Source organism: Schistocerca piceifrons, chromosome 4 (genome assembly GCF_021461385.2).
Source record: "Schistocerca piceifrons isolate TAMUIC-IGC-003096 chromosome 4, iqSchPice1.1, whole genome shotgun sequence".
NCBI lineage: Eukaryota > Metazoa > Arthropoda > Insecta > Orthoptera > Acrididae > Schistocerca > Schistocerca piceifrons.
In genome coordinates, this window is record NC_060141.1 from 552,771,797 (window position 1) to 552,797,166 (window position 25,370).

A 25,370-nucleotide genomic window follows, 5' to 3' on the forward strand; every position below is an offset into this window, starting at 1 on the left:
GCACTGATTGTAAATTCATTGAGTTTTGTTACAACCATGCATGCTCTGCTGACTAAGACTTGTTTGGCCTTCAGGTTTCTTATCAATATGATAATAGTGTTTTTCTTTACCATAAGTTTATGAGCGGTAATCCTGGAAGTTCTCATGAAAGTAATAATTCTACAGGAAGTTTGTCTTATCGGAATGTATATTCGTTTAGAAAAGTCGACTTGTACGAGGGCGGAGTATTGGATTACCGCAATGAGGAAGGTTATTATCCATGACAATGCTATATACACATTACCCAGTTAACAAGTACTTCAAAACAAATGGTTAGTTAGCTAGTTTACAGAGTAAAGGGACTAGCTGATTGGTTATCAGTCCCTTCAAAACAAATAAAATGGTCTTTCTAATAATATGAAAAAAGGAATCATTTATTCCTGATCAATAAGTTAGCTTCGTTAAATATAAGTATGACACTGAATATTTAGACGTCTCTTACATCAAAATGTCCCACATATAGTAAATTTTTGCGCAAAGTTTCTATCCAATGTCAAAAGACGATTAACGAAAACTTTCTAACGATACCTATTTCAGCCCTGTACGATGAGTATTTGTTAGGAAAAAGGGGTGTTGACATTAGAAATGAGATATACCGTTAACTATTACCACTGCTAGCCACAAAATCTAATTAAATGTGATGTGGCAATAACAGTTTCCCGCCTACTGACTGTCAGATCACATTGACTCCCGGAAAGAATCTCTTAGGAAAACAAAGACCATGCAGTTGCGTTAGTTTGGACTTTACGAGAGGCACCTTTGTAGTCGAGTAGTTAAAATTTGGAAATTTGTGGTAATTCCCTATGAGACTAAACTGCTGAAGTCATCGGTCCCTAAGCTTAGACACTACTTAATCTAACTTGAACCAACTTACGCTAAGGACAACACACACACTCATACCAGGGGGAGGAGTCGAACCTCTGTCGGGGAAGGAGGAGGGGGGGGGGGGGGGGAGCCGCGCGAACCGTGACAAGCCTCCTTAGACCACGGGCTAGTCGAATGGTCTTCGACCCATAAATAAAACTGACTAGTACAGCTCAAGTGAACGAACAGTGAGCTTTAAGTCAGAACCAAAGAACAGAAAAACAACCTTATGTAAGACAAACCAATAGTTTGCGTTCGTGGAAACTCCACAAACCCGTTGGAAAGAGTGTTTATCATTACCGCAGTCAGGAAGTAGTGCTGTAACGCACTGCTGAGATAATGAAACGGAAGCCGCAATGTACACGTCTAACTTCCAACCAACACTCCATTTTCGCCGCACACGTCCACCGTCTACGTGCTGCAGTCGCCCTGCGCTGGAACTGTGCATACGCTTCCCCGCCACGGCACACACAGGTCTGCACAGAGGCAACTGCACCGCTGGCGAGTGCGCCGGACGTTGGGTGTCTGCCCGGGCAGCTGCGGCCAACTTGCCGGGATGGTCCAAGTTGGCCAACGCGTGGGGCTGCCCGCCCCTAATTTAATAAGGGAAACAGAGTTCCGCGCGCCGGCGGCTATGCAAATGGGCGTTAGCTTTATTAAGCAGTTAAATGGCGCCAAACTGAGTTCTTTTTCGAGTCCACGGTGGCTGAAGAGAAGGAGGGAGTGGCTGCTACGCTGTTCCGCAGCTGGATTAGCTTCTTCTCAGGATCACATCAGCTTCCTTCTTTTCTCGAGTGTCCCACTCAGCAACGACACTGCGGAAACTCCGCCATCGCAGATGTTTGTTTACTTCGGGATTCTTATGAACTGAAGCGCCAAAGAAACTTGCAGGGGCGTGCGTATTCAAATACTGAGATATGTAAACACGCAGAACACAGTAGGGCGGTCGGTAACACCTATGTAAGACAACAATTGTCTGGCGCAGTTATTAGATCGGTTACTGCTGCTACAATGGCAGGTTATCAAGATTTAAGCCAGTTTGAACGTGGTGTTATAGTCGGCGCACGAGCGATGGAACACAATTCCTCCGAGGTAGCAATGAAGTAGGGATTTTCTCGTGCGACCATTTTACGGGCGTACCGCGAATATCACATATCAGGTAAAATATCAGATCTCCGACATTTCTGAGACCGGAAAAAGATCCTGCAATTACGAGACCAACGACGACTGAAGAGAATCGTTGAGGGGGACAGAAGTGCAAACCCTTCGCAAATTGTTGCAGATTTGAATGCTGTGCCATCAACAAGCGTCAGCGTGCGAACCATTCAACAAAACATGATCGATATGGGGTTTCGGAGCCCAAGTCCCATACGTGTACCCTTGATGACTGCACGACACAAACCTTTACCCCTCGCCTGGGCCCGTCAACAGTGACATTGGACTGATGATTGGAAACATGTTGCCTGGTCGGACGAGTCTCGTTTCAAATAGTATCGAGCGGATGGATGTGTAAAGGAATGGAGAGAACCTCATAACTCCATGGGCCCTGTATATCAGCAGGGGACTGTTCAAGCAGTTGAAGGCTCTGCCATGGTGTGGGGCGTGTGCAGTGTGAGCGATACGGGACCCCCGATACGGCTCTAACAGGAGAAAAGTACTCATGACCATTGTGCATTGCGACGGACTTGGGAAGTTCCAGCAGGACAATGCGACACCCCAACACGTCTATAATTGCTACTGAGTGGCTCCAGGAACACTCTTCTGAGGTTAAACACTTTTGCGGGCCACCAAGTTCTCCATACATGATCATTATTGAGCGTATCTCGGATGCCTCGTAACGTTCTGTTCGGAATGGTTTTCCATTCCCTCCAGTACTATTTCAGACATTAGTGGAGTCAATGCCACGTTCTGTTCCGGCACTTTTGCGTGCTACAGGCGGACCTACACGATATTAGGAAGGTGTACCAGTTTCTTTGGCTCTCCAGCGTACATGTCATGCATATTACTTTGTCGTCTTCGCCGCTTCGCTGACGCAAATTGTAACCATCTGTCGCTAGAGGGCTGTGAATTACAGCGTGTAACATAGTAATGTGCAACGTAACTAAGTCAGTCCGTGAGAAACAGGCTGCAGTAACCTACACCTACACTCATGCTCATAAATTAAGCATAATTGCAGAATGTGGTGCCACACAACGTGGCACTACACAAAACTGGCGCTAATAGCACAGGCACATAGGGAACATACATGACACGGATCTGTAAGTCCACGGTATTGGTGAAGTTGAGAAAACCATTCCGAAACACATATGCTACAAAATACCACTGTTTCCTGCGCATGTACCCCGACATCAGTATGGGATATGATCACCATGCACACACACACAGGCCGCACAATTCGTTGAGATATTCTGGATCGGGTGGTCGAGCAGCTGCTGGGGTTTAACCTCCCATTCTTACACCAGTGCCTGTCGGAGCTCCTGAAGTGTCGTAAGGGTTTGAAGACGTGCAGTGATATGTCGTGCAAGAGCATCCCAGACGTGCTCGGTGGGGTTTAGGTCTGGAGTACAGGCAGGCCACCCCATTCGCATCGTATCTTCTGTTTCAAGGTACTCCTCCACAATGGTAGCTAACTGGGGCCGTGCCTTATCATCCATCAGGAGGGTGGGACACACTGCACCCCTGAGAAGGCGGACACACTGGTGCAAAATGACGTCCCGATACACCTGACCTGTTACAGTTCCTCTGTCAAAGAGGTGTACGTGCACCAGTCATAATCCCACCCCACACCATTAAACCACGACCTCCACACACGTCACTTTCAAGGACATTAAGGGGTTGGTATCTGGTTCCTGGTTCACACCATATGAAAATCCGGCGGGAATCACTCTTCAGACTATACCTGGACTTGTCCGTGGACATAACTTGGGGCCACTGCTCCAATGACCATTTACTGCGTTCTTGACATCAGACTTTACGGGCTCTCCTCTGGCTGGGGGTCAGTGGAATGCACCTTGCAGGTCTCCAGGCAAATAAGCCATGTCTGTTCAGTCGTCGGTAGACTGTGTGTCTGGAGGCAACTGTTCCAGTGGCTATGGTAAGGTCCCGACCAAGGCTATCTGCAGTACTCCGTGGCCGTCTGCGGGCACTGATGGTGAGATACCGGTCTTCTTGTGGTGTTGTACACTTTGGACGTCCCGTACTGTAGCGCCTGGACACTTTTCCTCTATGCTGGATGACTGGGTGTTGTGTGATGTCCTTACGTTAGGTTTAGGTAGTTCTAAGTACTAGGGGACTGATGACCATAGATGATAAGTCCCATAGTGCTCAGAGCCACTTGAACCATTTTTTGTCTGCTGAAATCGTTGCCATAATCTTGAGATCACACTCTGTGGCACACGGACCTGCTGTGTTTGACCAGCCTCCCGTCGCCCTAGTATTCTATCCCTCATAACGTCATCAGCATGTGTTCTCTGAGCCATTTTCAACACATAGTCACCATTAGCACGTCTGAAAACGTCTGCACACTTACTCGCTGCACCGTACTCTGACATGCACCAACACCTCTGCGTTGGACTGCTGTCAGAGCCACCGTGCGACGACCACAGGTCAAATGCACTGCCTGGTCATATCCCGATATGATTTAAGCCCGCAAACCGCGCACCAGAGCGTTGTTTCGCCATGTACCAACATCATCCTTGATTTATGAGCATGAGTGTAGTTTCGAATTCGAAGAGGTTGTCCTCTCACGGAGGCCATCTTCTTTAGCATGACAATGCCAGAACACTTACGAGTGTTGCAACATCTGCAGCAATCCGACGGCTTGGGTCAACTGTCATCCTTCTCCAAACAATCTTGACTTGGAGCCGTCCGATTTTCATCTGTTTCAAAAACTTAAACACCACCTTCGGCGACTTCACTCGATAGTGCTGAACCGGTACAAAGACAGGCGAGGTTATGGCTCCGTCAAAAAAGTCTACATCTACATCGATACTCTGTAAATCACATTTAAGTTTCTGGCACAGGCAATCATTCTACAGTTATGATATCAATAAACTGGTCTTCCGTTGGGAGAAATGTTTCGTCACCATGATGACTGCACTGAGAAATAAATATGTAGAACTGAAGAACAAATATGTAGAAAGTTAACAACCTTTGTTTAATTTAAAAAAACTTGAAAAGTTTTCACGTATAAAATTCGTAGGCATTACTTTAAAGTAAGCCCCCGTATTACTGATGACGCCTCAGAAACATTTCTTCTGAAACAAAAATTGTAGCCAACTGAAACTTCTACCACGGGAAAATCGGAGACTTTTCTGTAGTTCAAATTCTACAAAGGGGATTCAGTAAGGGTGCGACACTTTTTTTCTGAAAGCAGGTTGGCTTTATACAGAATTCCGATACACCATATAATTCACCATTTTCTTGCCTTTGTATCCCTACTTTTCAGCACCATCCCCGTTCAATGTGAAGGTCTTTCGCCATCTTTCTGGGAGGACCTTATGCTCGCGTGGCACCAAACTAATGGTCGATGTCTCGGCATCAGCAGCCTCTCCATTATTAACGAACTGCTTCCCGCCGAGTGCATCCTTCATTGGGCCAAACAGATGGAAGTCGGAAGGTGGGAAACGAGAAGTTCGATTCCATTTGTATGACGACAAACACGCTGAAGTCGTTTATACAATTCAAAATTTTTGAAAAACACAGCCCTCAGTCGTGAACACAATTAATTTGTAACCTATGTTTCGGTGTCACAAGGGACACCTCCTTCGGACAAAATTAAAACTAAGTGTTACAGCATAACGTACCAAAAAATACGAATGCTGCGGTCGTACATGACAGCGTCAGATAGTCAGAATTAAACTAAAATGCAAGAGAGGTGTGCAAGCCACTAGGGGCTGCCATGTGTCCTCTGCTACAGTCAACACAAAGGGTTTTAAGTTTTGTGTTGACTGTAACAGAGGACATATGGCAGCCCATAGCGGCTTGCACCTCTGTTGAATTTTACTTTAATTCTATCTGACGCTGTCAGGTATGACCGCAGAGGATGACACGGCAGCCGGTAGGTACCTTTCGGCCTTCATCGCCTGTTCTGCAGGAGTTTTTTTCTTTTTTTTTTTAATTAACAAATGATGGAGCCGATCCTCATTGGTACACAAAACGGGTCAGAACATTGTTACACAAACAACGAAATAAACATGAAAAACTTAAACAGACGCAAAATGCCCAAGATTGGCGATCTTTTACAGAAGTTCTAAGTTTATCGCGGACTTCAATGCGAGATGCTTATAACAGTTTCCACAACGAAACTTTGTCTCGAAACCTGGCAGAAAATCCAAAGAGGTTCTGGTCTTATGTGAAGTATGCAAGCGGCAAGACAATGTCTGCTCTGCGCAGTAACAATGGAGATAATACCGAAGACAGTGCTGTCAAAGCAGTTACTAAACACAGCCACCCGAAATGCCTTCACAAAAGAAGACGAAGTAAATATTCTAGAATTCCAATCAAAAACAGCTACCAACGTGTGTAACGAGCAAGTAAATATCCTCGGAGTAATGAAGCAACTTAGATCACTTAATAAAAGCAAATCTTCTGGTCCAGACTGTATAGCAATTAGGTTCCTGTCAGAGTTTGCTGCCGCAATAGCTCCTTATTTAACAATCATATACAAACTTTCGCGCAATGGAAGATCTGTTCCCAAAGACTGGTAAGTTGCACAGGTCACACGAATATTCAAGAAAGGTAGTAGGAGTAATCCACTAAATTACAGGCCCATATCATTAATGTCAATATGCAGCCATATTTTGCAACATATGTACATTGTGTTCGAACATTATGAATTACCTCGAAGGAAACATTCTATTGATACACAGTCAACACGGATTTAGAAAACATCGTTCTTCTGAAACACAACTAGTAGCTCTTTACTAGCATGAAGTGTATAGTGCCATCGAGAAGAGATTTCAGATTGACTCCGTATTTCTGGATTTCCGGATTGCTTTTGTACCACACAAGTGGCTTGTATTAGAATTGCTTTCATATGGTATATCGTCTCAGTTATGTGATTCGATTCGTGATTTCCTGTCAGGGAGGTCACAGTTCGTAGTAACTGACGGGAAACTCATCGAGTAAAACATGAAACGTCCCCTTTGAACAATTTATACAGGACTGTGCTTAACCTGACACACAATATTTTTAGCGCAACGCAATCTGACTTTCAAAATTCCCTACAAAACAATGGCCCTGACTAACATTTAACTATACCTTTCACAAATCACTTACCTCACAAAAATCTTCGCTGCTCAAGCTACTGCAATACAGCGAGCGCCACTACTGCCAGCTAAATAAAAGATTCAAACTATGGAAGGCACTAACTACTGATAGGGATAGTTAGCAAATGAAAGATATTAATAGAGAACGAACAATGTATTTACCTTGATATCATCACAAGTCATAATATATATATCAGTTCATGACAAATTACAAACCTCCGCCATCTCTCTCCCCACATCCACCACTGCTGGCGGCTCACCTCCAACTGCGCAACGCTACGCGCTGTTCACAGCCAGCTGCCTAACACTACAATGGCGAGTATTACAACAATGCAAAGCAGCCACAGACTGCACACAGCACAGCCAGTGATTTTCATACAGAGGTGGCGTTACCAATAAAAAAACCTAAACAGCCTACTTACATAAAGAAAACATAAACAGCCTACTTACAAACAGAAGTGATTTCTGGCGTTTCCCAAGGTAGTGTTATCGGCTCTTTGCTGTTCCTTATCCATATAAACTATTTGGGAGACAATCTGAGCAGCCGTCTTCGGTTGTTTCCAGATGTCGCTGTTGTTTATCGACTAAAAAAGTCATCAGAAGATAAAAAAAAACTGCAAAACTATTTAGAAAGGATATATTTTTGGTACGAAATTTGGCGGTTGACCCTAAATAACGAAAAGTGTAAGCTCATACACGTGAGTGCTAAAAGGAGTCCTTTAAACTTCGGTTAGACGATAAATCAGTCAAATCTAAAGGCTGTAAACTCAGCTAAATACCTAGGAATTCAGCTACGAACAACTTAAATTGGAAGGAACACACAGAAAATGTTTTTTTTTTTTGGGGGGGGGGGGGGAGGAGGAGGCTACACAAAGACTGTGTTTTATTGGCAGGACACTTAGAAAATGTAATAGATCTACTAAGGAAACAGCCTACACTACGCTTGTCCGTCCTCTTTTAGAATACTGCTGCGCGTTATGGGATCGTTACCAGATAAGATTGACGGGGTACATCGAGAAAGTTCAAAGAAGGGGAGCACGTTCTGTATTATTGCCAAATAGGGCAGAGAGTGTCACTGAAATGATAGAGCTTTTGGGGTGGACATCATTAAAACAAAGGTGTTTTCCGTTGCGTCGGAATCTTCTCACCAAATTCCAATCACCAACTTTCTCCTCCCAATGCAAAAATACTTTGTTGACATCGACCTACAAAGGGAGAAACGATCATGACGATAAAATAAGGGCAATTAGAGCTCATACGGAAAGATACAGTGTTCGTCCCTTCCGCGCGCTATACGAGATTGGAATAATAGGAATTTCAGAGTATGCATGTAGATGTACATATAGACCTTATTTCGTTGTTTTTGGAGATAGTGGCTCACAGTTTAGTGTCATTTGCAATATAGTGAATACAGGTATTGTGATCAATAGCTGGCATGATGAACTGTACCAAGTAATCGTGTCATTTTTACTTCTGTATGAGTGTTGCAGTTCTGCAGAATGAGAGATTCTCAAGATGGCTATTGCATAGTCGAAACCGGTAATCTTGTCCGAAAAGCTTTACGATCAAGACAGCTAAATAAAAAATGTACCAAAGATGTTGGAATAATTTCAATAGAATATGGTACTAATCCGCTATCATTTTATTAGGAACATAAAAAAACGTATTTTTCAAGGCAGTTGCATCATAAAAGCTATGAAAAATATCTTAAGTTACGATAATTGATGGTAAGTGTGACCTTGACAATACACTTTCCAGCATGACCAATAAATCCTTTACTTAACTGATCTGCTTTCTTCGCAATAGCACAGCAACGACGTGCTTAGAGCCTTTATGTTTCTGAAAATCGGCTCTTCCTCTAGGAGCGGATGAAGCTAATAGCTAATGTACTGCAACAAACCATCTTACAGAAAATGGCCCTGAAGCGAATTACAAAATAATCAGTAACTATTTGTGCATGGCTAATTCCTATGACTGTACCATCAACATGTGTAATGACACGAAATATCTAGCATACGGGATCTACTCGTGTATGAAAATGGTCATCACTGACCGAAATTAATAACCTTATAGTGGTCCGTTAATGGATTTATAAACAAATGATAAAATTTATTCCTGAAACCCAGTTTAACAGTCGTAAGTACTACCTAAATCCACTTATGAAAATTTGTGCCGGACTGGGACTCGAGCCCGGGATCACGCTTATCGCGAGCGGTCGTCTTATACTCAGACTACCCGAGCACGCTTCCGGGACCGAACACAAACTGCCATATGCCACATTTCTATCTATTTCCTTTCATAGATTATTAATTCGTGTACACCCACTCACAAACGCAGTGATTCCCGTTTTTAGAATCAAGACAACGAGAAGTAATAATCTTTGTCATTTTTATCACACACCAGTCTTTGTCTTGTATATAGGCTACTTATATTTGATGACGAATTACAGTTTCAAATATTGAAAGTTGCCACTTAAAATTCAACTTAAGGAAGGTAATACCAAAAGTGATGATAGTCTGTAACTTGTCGTTGTTTCGATTCTAAAATCTTGCACGCGAATCGAGAGATGAGCAAGTCTGGGTAGTTGAAAGATTAACATAGAAAAAGAAACAGGTATGTGTGTGACGTGTGGAAGTTCGTGTAGTTACAGGGAGCGTGCTTGTATAGCTTAAATGGTAAGGCAGCCACTAGTGATAAGCGGGAAATCTGGGTTCGAGTCTCGGTGGGCCACATATTTTCATATGTTGATTTATTTAGTACATCGTACCTAATACAACTAAGTTCAATTTCGGGACTAAATTTCAATATTTCAAACTGTATTCGTAATCAAACATTAATAATTATAATCAAATACTTTTTGGAACGCTGTGAAATCTTATTGTGACTATGTCGCAATTTGCGAATTCTATCTTCAGCCAGGTGAATTGTGGGGAAGTCGTCACTAAAAGATGTCAAGTCTCCTTCCAGAGCTATGTTAATTACACTACTGGCCATTAAAATTGATACACCAAGAAAGAATGTGGATGATAAACGGCTATTCATTGGAGAAATATACTAGAACTGACATGTGAATACACTTTCACGCAATTTGGGTGCGTAGATCCTGAGAAATCAGTACCCAGAACAACCACCTCTGGCAGTAATAACGGCCTTGATACGCCTGGGCATTGAGTCAAACAGAGCTTGGATGGCGTGTACAGGTACAACTGCCCATGAAGCTTCAACACGATACCACAGTTCATCAAGAGTAGTGACTGGCGTATTGTGGCGAGCCAGTTGCTCGGTTACCATTGACCAGACGTTTTCAGTTGGGGAGAGATCTGGTCAATGTGCTGGCCAGGGCAGTAGTCAAACATTTTCTGTATCCAGAAAGGCCCGTACGGGACCTGCTACATGCGGTCGTGCATTATCCAGTTGAAATGTAGGGTTTCGCAGGGATCGAATGAAGGGTAGAGCCACGGGTCGTAACACATCTGAAATGTAACGTCCACTGTTCAAAGTGCCGTCAATGCGAACAAGAGGTGAACGAGACATGTAACCAATGGCACCCAATACCATATAGCCGGGTGATATGCCAGTATGGCGATGACGTATACACACTTCCAATGTGCGTTCACCGCGATGTCGCCAAACACGGATGCGACCATCATGATGCTGTAAACAGAATCTGGATTCATCCGAAAAATGGCGTTTTGCCATTCGTGCACCCAGGTTCGTCGTTGAATACACCATCGCAGGCGCTCCTGTCTGTGATGCAGCTTCAAGGGTAACCGCAGCCATGGTCTCCGAGCTGATAGTCCATTCTGCTGCAAACGTCGTCGAACTGTTCGTGCAGATCGTTGTTGTCTTGTAAACGTCCCCATCTGTTAACTCAGGGATCGAGACGTGGCTGCACGATCCGTTACAGCCATGCGGATAAGATGCCTGTCATCTCGACTGCTAGTGATACGAGGCCGTTGGGATCCTGTACGGCGTTCTGTATTACCCTCCTGAACCCACCGATTCCATATTCTGCTGACAGTGATTGGATCCCGACCAACGCGAGCAGCAATGTCGCGATATGATAAACCGCAATCGCGATAGGCTACAATCCGACCTTTATCAAAGTCGGAAACGTGATGGTACGCATTTCGCCTCCTTACACGAGGCATCACAACAACGTTTCACCAGGCAACGCCGGTCAACTGCTGTTTGTGTATGAGAAATCGGCTGGTAACGTTCCTCATGTCACCACGTTGTAGGTGTTGCCACCGGCGCCAACCTTGTGTGAATGCTCTGGAAAGCTAATCATTTGCGTATCACAACATCTTCTTCCTGTCGGTTAAATTTCGCGTCTGTAGCACGTCATTTCCATGGTGTAGCAATTTTAATTGCCAGTAGTGTACATAGATATCATTGGCCATTGTGCTTTTCCATATGGAACGACAGTAATCCGAGTTAGTTATACAGTTGTTCTAGGAGAGTAACTCAAAGGAGTTTTCTTTTTCAAAGTCCGATCACAGTTTCGGAAAAATTGCGCTATTTCCAACTTATCTGTTATGAACATCAAGCTGGCTGCTGTGTTATACGGAACTATTGCATTAGGGTGAAGGAGCACTCCTGTCTGACGCAGCTAAAACGTCGAATATAGGAGAAAAGTTTAGCTCGTAACATGCTAATCACAAATGGTTACATGCAGGTGAATCGACGCACCAACTGGAAGGCGATGGACTTGGCACATAAGGACGAGTCACAGCCTTGCGAGAAAGTTGCACGGTAAAAATTGAATTGATTTGTAAAACAACAATATTTGCTGTAAAGATCGATAGAAAAAGGTTTCAGAAGAATATAAATATTTCCTTAAAATACCATTTATGAAATGAAATGTTCAAAATGCGCATCGACTACTGCAACACATGTGACCGACCTCTAGTGCAAATACTTCCGGAAAGACTGAAGAGATTCATTCGGTATTATAATGCTGCAACAACCAGTTGTTTTATCTTGGGTCAAGCAGCTTGCGCTAGACTTCAACTCTGAGTTAACGACAGAGAAAAATGTCCAGTGGCGTTGAATTAGTTGAATGACCAGGGCCTGTCCATCGACAATGAGAGAGCTGGATGAGCGCATTCCTAGCCACAAGCGAGTTTGAGCCGTGTACACAACGAGCTGGTCCTACTTTCTCATTTATCAGATTTCTGTTTGTAAAATCTACAGCTCCTCCTAGTAAAATTGAGTCACTCTGGTGTCTTAATAGATCCTGCCCCTTCATCTTACGAGCGTTTTCCATATATTCCTTTCCTCACCGATTATGCGGAGAAACCCCTCATTTCTTACCTTAGCAGTCGACCTAAATTTCAACATTCTTCTGTAGCATCAGATCTCAAATTCTTCGATTCTCTTCTGTTCCAGTTTTCCAACATTTCTTGTTTGCTAACATACAATGCCGTATTCCAAACGCACATTTTCAGACATTTGTTCCTCAAATTAAGCCATGTATTTGATGCTAGTAGACTTCCATTGCCCAGGAAAGCACTGTTCGCCAATGCTAGACTGCTTTTTACGTCGTCCTTGTTCCGTCCGTCTCCGGTTATTTTGCCGCCTTGGTACCAGAATTCTTAAACTCCATCTACTTCGTTACCATCAATCCTGATGTTAAGTATCTAGCTGTTCTCATTTCTGATACTTACCTTTACTTTCGTCTTTCTTCGATCAATTCTCAATCCATATTCCGTACTTTGTTGAGTGTTCACTCCATCCAGAAGACGCTGTAATTCTTCACTTTCAGTGAGGACAGGTATTTCATTAGCGTATCTTACCTTTGATATCGTTTCACCTTGGATTTTAATTCCACTCTGGAACTTTTATTTCCATCATTGCTTCTTCGATGTATATATTAAACAGTAGGGGCACCCTCGCAATTTTTGAAGCTCCGAATAAACTTGGGGCGAGCTACAGGGGGAGACAAGTAATATACAACAAAAGTCAAGAGGGAATAATAAGACTGACAGACCAACAACGATGTACTCGAATTAAAAGGGATGTAAGACATGGGTAGTCTTTTGCCCCTATTGTTCATTTTATACGACCTGAAAAGAGTATTCGACAATATAAGATGGTGCTACATCTTGCACCATTCGAAATTTTTTAAGGTTTTTTTCAGGACGATAAATCCTATGAGCGTATTTTGATTTTTCTTTATTCTTGCTTCCATTATCAACCGCAACGTGAGAACTGCCTCTCTGGTGGCTTTACTATTAATAAAGGCAATTTCTTCAGCTTTCTTTTCCATTCTGTATATTATTCTTGCTAGTAACTTGGTTGCATGACCTGTTATGCTGACTGTGCGTTAATTCTCGCACTTGTCAGCATACACACCCATGTATTTCAAATGTTACTTCCTCTAAGAGAGCCGCTAGCACTTCAGTCAGTAACCTTTAAGGTATATTCAGTGAAATGAGCACCTGTCACGCTGTCACCAGTAACCCACAACAAATGTTCAGAAATTATTGCCTCTGATGCTCAATATGGCTGAGGAGGTACTGATTCTCAGCTGCTCAGTAATGCGTATTTCTGACGTCCATCTTTCTACGACCTATAAATGTGGCTTCAATGGTTAAGAAAATATAGAATTTATTGTCCTTGCGACCGACAGAATTCCATGCGCATTATACAGTCCCTCTGGCTAACCTGCTGGTGAGCTGTCACATGATACAGGACACTCTTTGTGCACAAAATCCGAACAGCCTTAGACTGATTTATTCCAGAGGCACTCATTATATCCCTGGGGTTAACGTATGAATTGTGAATAACTGCTGCTTGAGCATCTTCGTTCATTTCGTTTGTTGAACCTTTGCTCCTTACCCTTCACGTAGTATTTCAGTGCCTGTCGCAAAAGAATTATTGCATCTTCGTTGAACAGTCATTCTTGTTGGACGTCTGTCGAGATACCTTTGTGCATACGGTTCATCTGCTCTCTTCTCCGTAAAGAAGTAGCGTTTGCAGTTTCCTTTTGTTTGTGAATGCCATTTATTTTTCACTCTTTGCTGCATACTTTATGGTTAACACTTTTTCCACTGATAGTATTTCAGTCATTCAGCTTCTTTATCAAGTACATTGTTTAGAAGTATGACCATTGCGACCTTATAGATATGTTCAATTGGTCTTCAGCTTTCATTTCTATAATATGAATTTACTAAACGTAATTAGTAAATAAGTGTTGAAATTCTGATTGTTAAAACTGTTCTCGCCTTCCGTTACAGAGGATCACAGTGGTTTAGTCATTTTCTGGTTAGAAATTAGTGAGTGAACAGTGAAATCATGTAGGGAATGGAGGGGTTGGACGCAAAGACTGTGAATTCGGAGTCGAACGAGTTGGGGCCCGTTTCTTCTCCAATATTAAGGATTCTTTCGTTTTCCGTAAATCACTTTCGGCAAATGTTAGGATCATTGCTTTGAAACACAGACGGCTGATTGCTTTTTCCAGTTCAGTGCAAACCATGCTTGTACTCTGATAACGCAGCCATCTACCGAACGTTAAAAACTAATCATACTTTCGTTAAACAGCAATATCGGTAGACATAGCTTCACCTTGCAGTTGTTAAATATGTATTACCTGAATGCGATCAGCGTACTGCACAAATCATAAACATTGCTAGATAAAATATGTATGTAGTAAAAGTACTTACATAGATGTATAATATAACAGTTTTAAATATAAGAAATATGTAAAGAGCACGTTGTTTGAGCAATAGAGGAACTGAGGCAGAAGAAACTTCTGCAGGTCCTCACGTAGGGAGTGGCGCTTAGCTCCCACAGCCCCCTCCCCAAAAAAAAGAGCCTTTTGCTAGATATAATGGAAATTATTTAGTACCAAGCTGCTTTCTTAATATTATTTATTCCTCATTATGACAAAGTCAAGTGAAAGGAGCTTCGAGTATATATGAGTTGATGAAGAACAGCAGAGGAAGATTCACGAAACTATATGAGGCTTCAACTCCTGTAGAGCAGAGAAGATGGTGAGCAGTTTCATAACCTTAATAAATTTGTAATTGCGTTAAGACTTCCATGGAGCTGGTATCAGATAGCCCGAGAACAGGTCTGAGCTAATTAGCTGTCTTTGTCTCCAGTCTCAAAAAAAGCGGTTCAAATGGCTCTGAGCAGTATGGGACTTAACATCTGAGGTCATCAGTCCCCTAGAACTGAGAACTACTTAAACCTAACTAACCTAGGACATCAGACACATCCATTCCCGAGGCAGGATTCGAACCTGCGGCCGTAGTGGTCGCGCGGTTCCAGACTGAAGCGCCTAGAACCGCTCGGCCATTCTGGCCGGCTCTCCAGTCTCAGTGCCATACTTAGCGATACAAAGGAAAATGTAGCTGCAACGGAGAAAATAGAGTAAACTCATGGTTAGCACCTTTGTTCAGAAACTTATGTAAAGTTGGTGTATTTCTCTCAGGCAGAAACAAAATAGCGAACGATCTTGACTTTTCTTTGTAACCTTCTGTTAATTTCTTTTAAACTGTCGAGGTATCTGCTTTCCACTGCGTACCATGTGAGACCTATTTCAGGTGCAAATGAAATAAATATTTATCTACTAGTTTTGCGGAATTATTACAATGTTTAATCGAATCTGTATTTATATTATAACGTAAAAAGTCGTCACACTAGATGAAATTAGCTTTTCGATTTACCCACCCCCTTTCCCCGTAACATAAACTTGTGTGCTAGCCAGACTGTGTGTGATATTCCTACTGTCACAAATAAAAATTCCTGATAAGTATATCGGCCAATGGAAGAGTAGCAATATCGACAACTTTCTAGAAGTTGACAGAGTAGGAATGAACTCACGAAATCCGTGAACTTTTGATATTTTCCAATGGTCGCGATGGGTTCGTTTGGCACAGGCATCCGTAGCGAGATTTAGCTGGGGGTCTTTGTCGATATCTGCGTCACGGTCGACTGCCCTCGGGTAGCAGAAGCCACTGCGGCAGACCCGTCCTCAATTGTGCTTCGGCGTAATCATTTTTGCCCGTTAACATTCAGCAGATGTCGTAACTGCAACCTGTGGTGGTATTGCCTTCATTTACGAGGTCCAGAGGAAGGAGTTTAGGTGTTAAATGCGTCATCAACTTTTCATACGCAAAGAGATGTCAGCCTTGCGACTCATTCTCTTGCCAAACAGTAGAAAATATAGCAAAAAGTTCTCTTCAAACTATCGGTAATAGTTCTAAGGTTAGTTGCTACCTCCTGGTGTCTGCGATCTGCCTTATTGTATTCCCATGGGTGAGCGTCCTCATTAGCTATTTCACATTACCCTTCCATGTTTGCTGCCTCCAACAGAATTCAGCTATGATCGGGTTGCTATACATTAGGTATGCCACAAGTGTTTGTGCTGTTAGTGGTCCGCAACGGATAACACGGAGATGTGAAAATGAATGGGTAACGTTGGCGTTGCAGGCATAAGAACAAGGCTTGAAGTACGAAACTTTTTCACTGGTATCTCTTGCTAACAATATATCTCCTTGAGTGGTTATTATAAGAGCAGGGTATAAGATATGACACAATAATTCAAATATATTCTGTAAGATTATAACCACAATTTCATTACGTCGATAATGCGTATGATGCTTCACCTAAACAAAGCGGGGATCTGTAAGCAGCGGCGTTTGCGTACAGTTGTCAGTGCTACCAGACGAGCAGCTGTGCTTGAAATAGCCAAAGAAATTGATGTGGGTCAACGACGAACGTATCCGTTTGGCTAGTGCGGCGGAATTTGGCGTCAATGCACTATGGCACCAGAAGAATGACGCAAGTGCCTTTACTAAAAGCAAGAAATGGCATGCAGCTCCTCTCCTGTCCTCTTTACCATTCCGGTTGGACCCTAGTCGCCTGGAAAACCGTGAATCCCTATTTCAGTTCTTAAGAGACGAAGGTAGTGTTGGAGTGGGCGCAGACTCCCAAGAAGCCATGGACCTAAGTTGTCAAAAAGGCACTGTGCAAGCAGGTCGTAGCTCCATAAAGGTGTGGGCTGTGTTTAGATGGAATGGACTGGGTCCTCTGGTCCAACTGAACCGATCAATGACTGGGAATGGTTATGTCCGCTACCTGGACAGCATTTACAGCTATTCATGGACTACAGATTCCCAAACTACGATGGAACTTTTATGGATGACAATGTGTCATGCCACTGGGCTACAACCGTTCGTGATTTGTTTGAAGACCATTCAGAACAGTTCGAGCGAATGATTTGGCCATACAGATCGCCTTGCATGAATCTCATCGAACATTTGTAGGGCATGATCGAAAGGTCAGTTCGCGCAAATAATTTTGCACCAGCGACAATTTCACAATGATGGACGGCTGTAAAGGCAGCGTAGCTTCATATTTTTGTGCAGGTAAGTTCCTAAGAAATGTTGAGTCCATGCTACATCGAGCTGCTACACTACGCCGAGCAAATGAGGTACGATACGATATCAGGAGCTATACCATGCGTTTTGTCACCTCAGTGTAAGTCGAGATTTAAGCAAATTGGGGGGGGGGGAGGGGGATTTATATACACATAAGCGTATTCTTTCGCTATGGAAGGACGCATATTACACCCACAAAAAATGTTTTGCATCACCTCGGTTCCTAGAACTCCTGAAGAATGACGTTGACTGTGGGTATTATATCATAGACACAATCCCTTTGACTGTTCAGACACGCCACTATACCCGCCAAAAGATGTAAACAACCAGGCATGAGCAGCGCTTATGAGACGGAGGGATCCGACAGCCGATCAGTTCCACGCATCCCACCAAGGAGGAGGTACATGGCTCGTGTTTTCTGTAGTTCAACCATGCCTAGACGGTCAATACCGCTGTTCGATCTCGTCCGCATTGTTACTTTGTGCCAAGAAGGGCTTTTAACAAGGGATGTGTCCAGGCGTCTCGGAGTGAACCAAAGCGATGTTGTTCGAACATCGAGGAGATACAGAGAGACAGGAACTGTCGATGACATGCCTCGCTCAGGCCACCCAAGGGCTATTACTGCAGTGGTTTACAGCTACCTACGGATTATGGCTCGGAGGAACCCTGACAGTAACGCCACCATGTAGAATAATAGTTTTCGTGCAGCCACAAGACGTCGTGTTACGACTCAAACTGTGCTCAATAGGCTGTATGATGCACAACTCCACTCCCGACGTCCATGGCGAGGTCCATCTACCACGATACCATGCAGCGCGGTACAGATGGCCCAACAACATGCCGAATGGACCGCTCAGGACTCGCATCACGTTCTCTTCACCGATGAGTGTGCCTTAAACCAAACAATCGTTGGAGACGTGCTTGGAGGCAATCCGGTCAAGCTGAAAGCCTTAGACACACTGTCTAGCGAGTGCAGCAAGGTGAATGTTCCCTGTTGTTTTGGGGTGGCATTATGTGAGGCCGACGTACGCCTCAGGTGGTCATGGAAGGCACCGTGACGGCTGTACGATAGGTGAATTCCATAGTCCGATCGGTAGTGCAACCATATTGGCGAGGCATTCGTCTTCATGGACAACAATTCGCCCCCTCTCCCCCCTCCCCCATCGTGCACATCTTATGAATGACTTCCTCCAGGATAACGAAATCGCCCGACTATAGTGGCCAGCATGTTCTCCAGACATGAACCCTACTCAACATGCCAGGGATAGACTGAAAACGGCTGTTTATGGACGACGTGACCTACCAACCACTCTGAGGGATCTACGCCGAATTGCCACTGAGGAGTGGGACAATCTGGACCAACAATGCGTTGATGAACTTGTATATAGTATGCCACAACGAATACAGGCATGCATCAATGCAGGAGGACGCGCTGCTGTGTATTACAGGTACCGGTGTGTACAGCAATCTGGGCCACCACCTCTTAAGGTCTCACGTGTATGGTGGTACAAAATGCAACGTGTGGTTTTCATGAGCAATAGAAAGGGCGGAAATGATGTTTATATTGATCTCTATTCCAATTTTCTGTACAGGTTCCGGAACTCTCTGTACCGAAGTGATGCAAAACATTTTTTGATCTGTGTATTTTCAAATAAATACCTTCAGTTAGTCTCTTTAAGTAGATTTCACACATAAAGGAGATAGCTGCGGTACCAAAGTAAAAGTGTATTTCCCTGGTCTTTGGTTAGTGCAAAGGGGCGGAAAATAATTAGTATTTCCACTTTACAGTAAAAATGAGTCTAATGGACTCAATCACACGTAGTGGTCGAAGAAACATTTTGTTCCTGACGAAGATTCACAAGACTATTGAAATAGAATTTCTTGGAAAACATATTTCAAGATTTAAACATAAAATAATAGTTACTCAAGTTACAAGTTAAGTTTCTACAGTGATTATACGAAAGAATTTTCTCCCTTTCTGGCATCAGTTTATCGTAACGGGCTGGAGGAACGAAGGGTACTTAGCGACTACAAAAAAGCGCAGGACATTCCCGTTTTCAAGAAGGATCGTCGGACAGATATACATAAGCACATAATTATTGGCCTACATCGTTTACGTCAGTCTGTTGCTGAATTATGGAACATTTTTTATACTATTGTGTTATGACGTTTCTGGAGAATGAAGATCTCCTTTCTGAAAAAAAAAAATGGATTCCGCAAACACAGATTTGTGAAACAGTTCTTTCCGTTCGTCCGTAAGATTCGCAGCACTGTAGACATGGGCGCTCTAGTAGATGCCGTGTTTCTCGAATTCGGGAAGGTATTTGACTCCGTCCAGCACAGCCACCTAATGAAAAAAAAAATCAAGCTTCTTGAGAATTGGACCAGATTTCCGACTTCTTTGTACACAGATCTCAACACGTCGCTCTAACGGATCAAATTCGATGTATTTGAAGGTAATTTCGAGAGTAGCCCAAGGAAGTGTGACAGGACCGTTACCGTTTATATTGTTTATACGAGTTTAGTCCACGTGAGGGCGTCGCAAAGACGCTCTTCAGTGGAGTCGCTACAATAGAGTTGTTGTGCATTACAGAGGGGTCTGCAATTATAGTTTCGAAAGATTATAGTCTGCGAAGAGGCTGACTACATAGTAACTCCTCCCATATACATCTAGCGGAATTATCATGACAAGAAAATGTGAGAAATTAGAGCTAATGCAGAGGCATACCAAGAATCTTTCTTTCCATGCGTCATGTGTGAGTGAAACTGGAAAGGGGAAATTAGTTCGTGGTACTATAAGTACCCTCCTGCAAACTCTATTAGGTGGTTCCCAGAGTATAGGTATAGAATTTGGGTGCGTAAATATCTTATTAATGATTTCTTACGCAAGGAACAAGTTGTAGTCTATTCTCCGGATCATGAGAATACGTATACCACACAAAAACTCCATATATCTCCTGCTTTATGGACCGAACGACGTAAATGTATTGGAATGTACTCAATTGATTTCTGAAGGAATTTCACAGTTACATTCCGAGAACAGCTCGTCCTACAGCTCATGCGGAGTTGTATTGTAGACCTCTTTCTTGGCCCGACACCATGACAAGAAGTCACAAGTTGTTAGGTTGAGTCTTCCGGGAGGCCATTCATGTGGTCCTCGCCATACCAGACAACGTCCTGGAAAGTTTTCGTCCAGCCAGTCACCAACGATGCTGGCAAAATGAGGTGGTACTCTGACTGGCTGAAAAAGGATATCCACAACATTGTGCCAATATGATGTCAGTGGCCACACGTGTTTGCTCAGTATCTGGCGATGCCGGTCGCTGTTCATAGTGTCTCGCAGTATGAATGGACGAATGAGGCGATCCGCTGTCGTCTGCAGCAGAGTGTCAGTTTTAGTCGTCTTTGTGATTTTTCTGCTGTCATTTGTTTCTGCCAAGCAGTGGTGATTGTGTCGAGTGACGAACCCTCCAACGTGAAACACCGCCTCATCGCTCCAAACTATGTTCTTGAACAAATCCGGCCGAACGTTATGTCATGACAGTATAATTTCTCCATATTTCATACACCTGTCACAGTCCCCCAACGATAAATCCTGAACGTAATGGCGTGTCCAGGATTTCCAGATCAAGTCTTCCTTTAACACAACAGGCACCTTATTCCCGCTGGTTCCATTCTCACGAACTGTCTGGCGCTATATCAGCACTGCGGGTGAAGATGTCCCTCACTGCAGCTACATTTTATGGAGATCGCGTCACCGAAGGTCGTGCTGCTCGTGGTTTATCCAAGATCGACCCAGTTGTCATTAGCTTGGTGGGAAAGTTCGAAATGGTTTTGTGAGCAGGTGTTGGATAATCGCTGAACATGGATTATAGATCGGCACATTTCAAACCGCGAAAGGACCTGTGCACGCACTTGTAAAATCAACCTTCCTGCCACCTAGTCGGTCACCGAAATGAATTATCAGTGATTCTGTAACAAGAAAAAAAAAAGTTCGTTGATAAATATCAATAACCTGCCACCTCGTCGTTCACCGAAATGTATTCTCACGGATGCTGTAACAAAAAACAATAACGTTCATTAATAAATATCAACAATTACAAAACTTACGGACATCTAAATCTAGGTAGGGACTTCTCATGAACGCTGCGGATGAACAGTATCTGTGAGATCTGTAAACAATATAAGGCTTTGATAATTGAATTAGTTAGACAGCTTTTACTTCAGGACAATTAGTAAGGTAATTCTGATTCACTGATCTTGACATAAGTATCCCAATGAAGCCTTTGGAATAGTAATGATAATTAGAATAACAAATAAAGCGGAATTACAATAGGGGGAAAGAAACACAACTTAAAGGAACATTTAGATCGAAGAACGTCACTGTAAACAAGGAACGAGTTATAGGTACCAAAAGAAAGGAGGTGCCAATTACAGACTGAGTATTTAAAGACTTCAACAGATTATAAATAGCCGCGCGGTCTAAGGCGATGCAGTCATGGACTGTGCGGCTGGTCCCGGCGGAGGTTCGAGTCCTCCCTCGGACATGGGTGTGTGTGTTTGTCCTTAGGATAATTTAGGTTAAATAATGTGTAAGCTTATGGACTGATGACCTTAGCAGTTAAGTCCCATAAGATTAAAAAAAGAAAGAAAATAAAGGTTCAGCTAGTAGTGTAACGGTGTGTGTAGTGCACCATAGGCGAAACATCGCGAGTTCAAATACATTCACTTCTACATTTTTGCCGGCCGGAGTGGCCGAGCGGTTCTAGGTGCTACGGTCTGGAACCACGATACCGGTGCGGTCGCCGGTTCGAATCCTGCCTCAGGTATGGATGTGTGTGATGTCCTTAGGTTAGTTAGGTTTAGTAGTTCTAAGTTCTAGGGGACTGATGACCTCAGAAGTTAAGTCCCATAGTGCTCAGAGCCATTTGAACCATTTTTTAAATCAAGGGTAGAGGAAACTATTCTCAAATTTGGCAGCCCCGAAATTATAATTTAAGAAAAAAAAAACAATGGTCCCATAAGGACCGAACCTGAGGTGACGAATGATTTAATAAGTATTCAACTGTTTCCATTCGACACAGAGGGGGAGAAGGTAAATGTTATCAGCCTCGATACATGGTACTGATAAACGCACACATGAAAAACTAACCACATGTAGGGGTCGGCTGTTCGAGATTTGAGTGGCGGGCCGGTAATGCCCAGTGAGAGACTGGTGATTGGGAAGAGACTTTTTTATTCTTAATCACAACATTTCTCCGTCGTCAACGAGTGGCAGACACCCCCCACTGCGGCGCAACAGGCCCTTTACGATCAGCGCGTGTCTGGTCCCCGCCACAGAAGGACGACGGTACTAGAGTTCGGCACCTTGCGATGCTGACGACGGACCTGGTAAGCGGGCCGGCGGCTCTGATACTGTTCAGAGTGCTACATTAGTAGCTTCACAGTTATCCGGCCCTCCCGTGAAGCTGTCATTTGATTCAAAGTTGGTTCCCAGGTAGGTGTTTAGGAAAGTAAGGTTTTATTTACGAAACAATTCCAAGGTTTCGTCTGACCAGTACGGCTGCGGTTGTGTTTTGTTCAAGTGAGTGACTTCCACCATAATAACTGATAAATCAAACGTTGATCCCATAACATCTCACACAGTTCCATTAACTAACAACCCACTGCCTATTAGCTTCATGTCTGCCACTCCCATGAGCACACCTTGTTCGCAACAGCTCGCCACTACCCTTGCATCGTCGGACACCGAGTATACCCAAAGTAAACCCGCTCACTGTAAGTTTGGCTTCGGTTCTATCACCTACTTTGGTCGTGGGCGACCCTCTGGCTTGCACCTGAACAGCTGCATGGCAGCTTATCTCCTCCCGTATTGATCTTGCGTGTAGACCACCCCGGCCTGACATTGCTCTAGTTATTCGTTCATTACGATATTCCGATCTATGTCTTCTTTAAGTAATACTCCTCTACATTCTCCACTGTTTTCAACTTTACAAGCTAGGAGTGAGCCGTGTAACAGCTACACAATGAGTGAGTGTCCGCCACCGGCACTCTCATTGAGACATACAACCGTGAACTATGCGTTCTCACCTCCACAGTTGCTCCACTACAGCAGAAACGCAGGTTTTGCTACCAGGCTACGCTCTTAACTGTAGCTCTGGTCGTAGCTCTTTCCGCACTTTCCTCAGTTACTTCAGATATTGCTTGGATGTCAATAGGACAGGACTCAGTTCCACATGCAGTGTCTGATGAGTGACTCGCTGCAAGCTGATTAACTCCACTTGTACCAGTACAACATAGTGTCTCACATATTTCACAGCGACTAGGCGGTATGATTTTAAAACCATTTTTGTAATTATATGTGCTTGCGATCTTTGTCAGTAATTAGTACTTATGAAACAGTAATACGATGCTGTTAGAACAACTAGGAAACTATTATCTCAAAGATTTATAGTAAACACGCTGGGAATATCAGGGAAATTCATACTGCACGCAGCCCAAAAGTCCGCAGCCCGTGGTCGTGCGGTAGCGTTCTCGCTTCCCACGCCCGGGTTCCCGGGTTCGATTCCCGGCGGGGTCAGGGGTTTTCTCTGCCTCGTGATGACTGGGTGTTGTGTGCTGTCCTTAGGTTAGTTAGGTGTAAGTAGTTCTAAGTTCTAGGGGACTGATGACCATAGATGTTAAGTCCCATAGTGCTCAGAGCCATTTTTTGCAGCCCAAAAATATCTTTTAATGTAACAGTAACTTCATGGCGGGAGCGCAACGCTGTCCTAATAGTGGAAGGAAAGTGGATAATTGCGAACCATCTATGGTGGGATACGGATGTGAAGTATTGGGTCGCTAATGCCAAACGGAGATTGTTCTGGAGTTGGTTTTCTAAAATGTGTACATTTAAGTGAGCGAGCACGTGCATGGGCACAGTTCTTTGTTATAAGAAGATATGGTAATTAAATAAGATTTATGTGTAGCCCAAAATTTTTGAAGATGCTCGTTAAGGAAGAAGGGCCTGTTGATAGTGATAAATACTGTTAAAAACACTGCGCTATAACAACAAACTCATCATAAAGTAAGGTCAAGCCAGTTATTTGTAGCTGTGTTAATTTTCTTTCATCATTACTGTGCTGTGTAGTCAAACCAGAAACTAGGTGAGTGAAGCAATTGCTCCAAGTCATTAACCATCACCAGGGTACCATCTTTTCGCCAAAACTTCCGAGAAAGTCACAAGTAAAATAAAAAAAATGAGAGAACAAATACAATTTTACAGCAAACTTTCAGTAAAATGATTATTGAAATCAGAGGCAGCAGCAATTATAGTTATTCGTTAGTGTTGCACTACGGTTAAAGACCGTCAGTCAGATCAAAAGTTACTTTAAAGCAATTTATATTTCAATGACAGAAGTATGTTGACACTATTGCAACCAAAATAATTTTATGGTTTTATGTTGTGTTTCACAAATAATTCCATGTGCTTATGTGCTCGTAACATTGGCGTTGGCAAAAAAGTTATTGCTATAAATGAAATCGTTTACAGCCTTAATCTGAGAAGTAACCACAAAGAAACAATATAGTTTTGGTCATGGTTCTGTAAATTTTTTTAACAAACAGTGTTACCGTGAGTTGCGTAATTCGGTACAGTTCCCGTAAAATGTAACTGATCATTACTTATTATTGGTGTTCGTAACTATTAGCACTGTATATTCCTACTTAACATCATTTTGTTCATGTTAAACGTGTCTTTAACGTCTCAGATACCCCGAGTGCACGTTGTTCAGCAGCTTCATTATTATTCACTCCCAGTTATTCACTC

The 25,370-nt window shown here is 43.3% G+C and overlaps 1 protein-coding gene across 1 annotated transcript in view; it reads left to right on the forward strand.

Annotated features, from left to right (window-relative positions):
- The first annotated feature begins 5,934 nt into the window (after nucleotides 1–5,934).
- LOC124796000 overlaps nucleotides 5,935–25,370 on the forward strand; it is a 145,539-nt gene continuing 126,103 nt past the window's right edge. Inside the window, exon 1 of the mRNA XM_047260082.1 lies at nucleotides 5,935–5,962. Coding sequence (XP_047116038.1) covers nucleotides 5,935–5,962 — 28 coding nt within the window. The remainder of the gene's footprint in view (nucleotides 5,963–25,370) is intronic.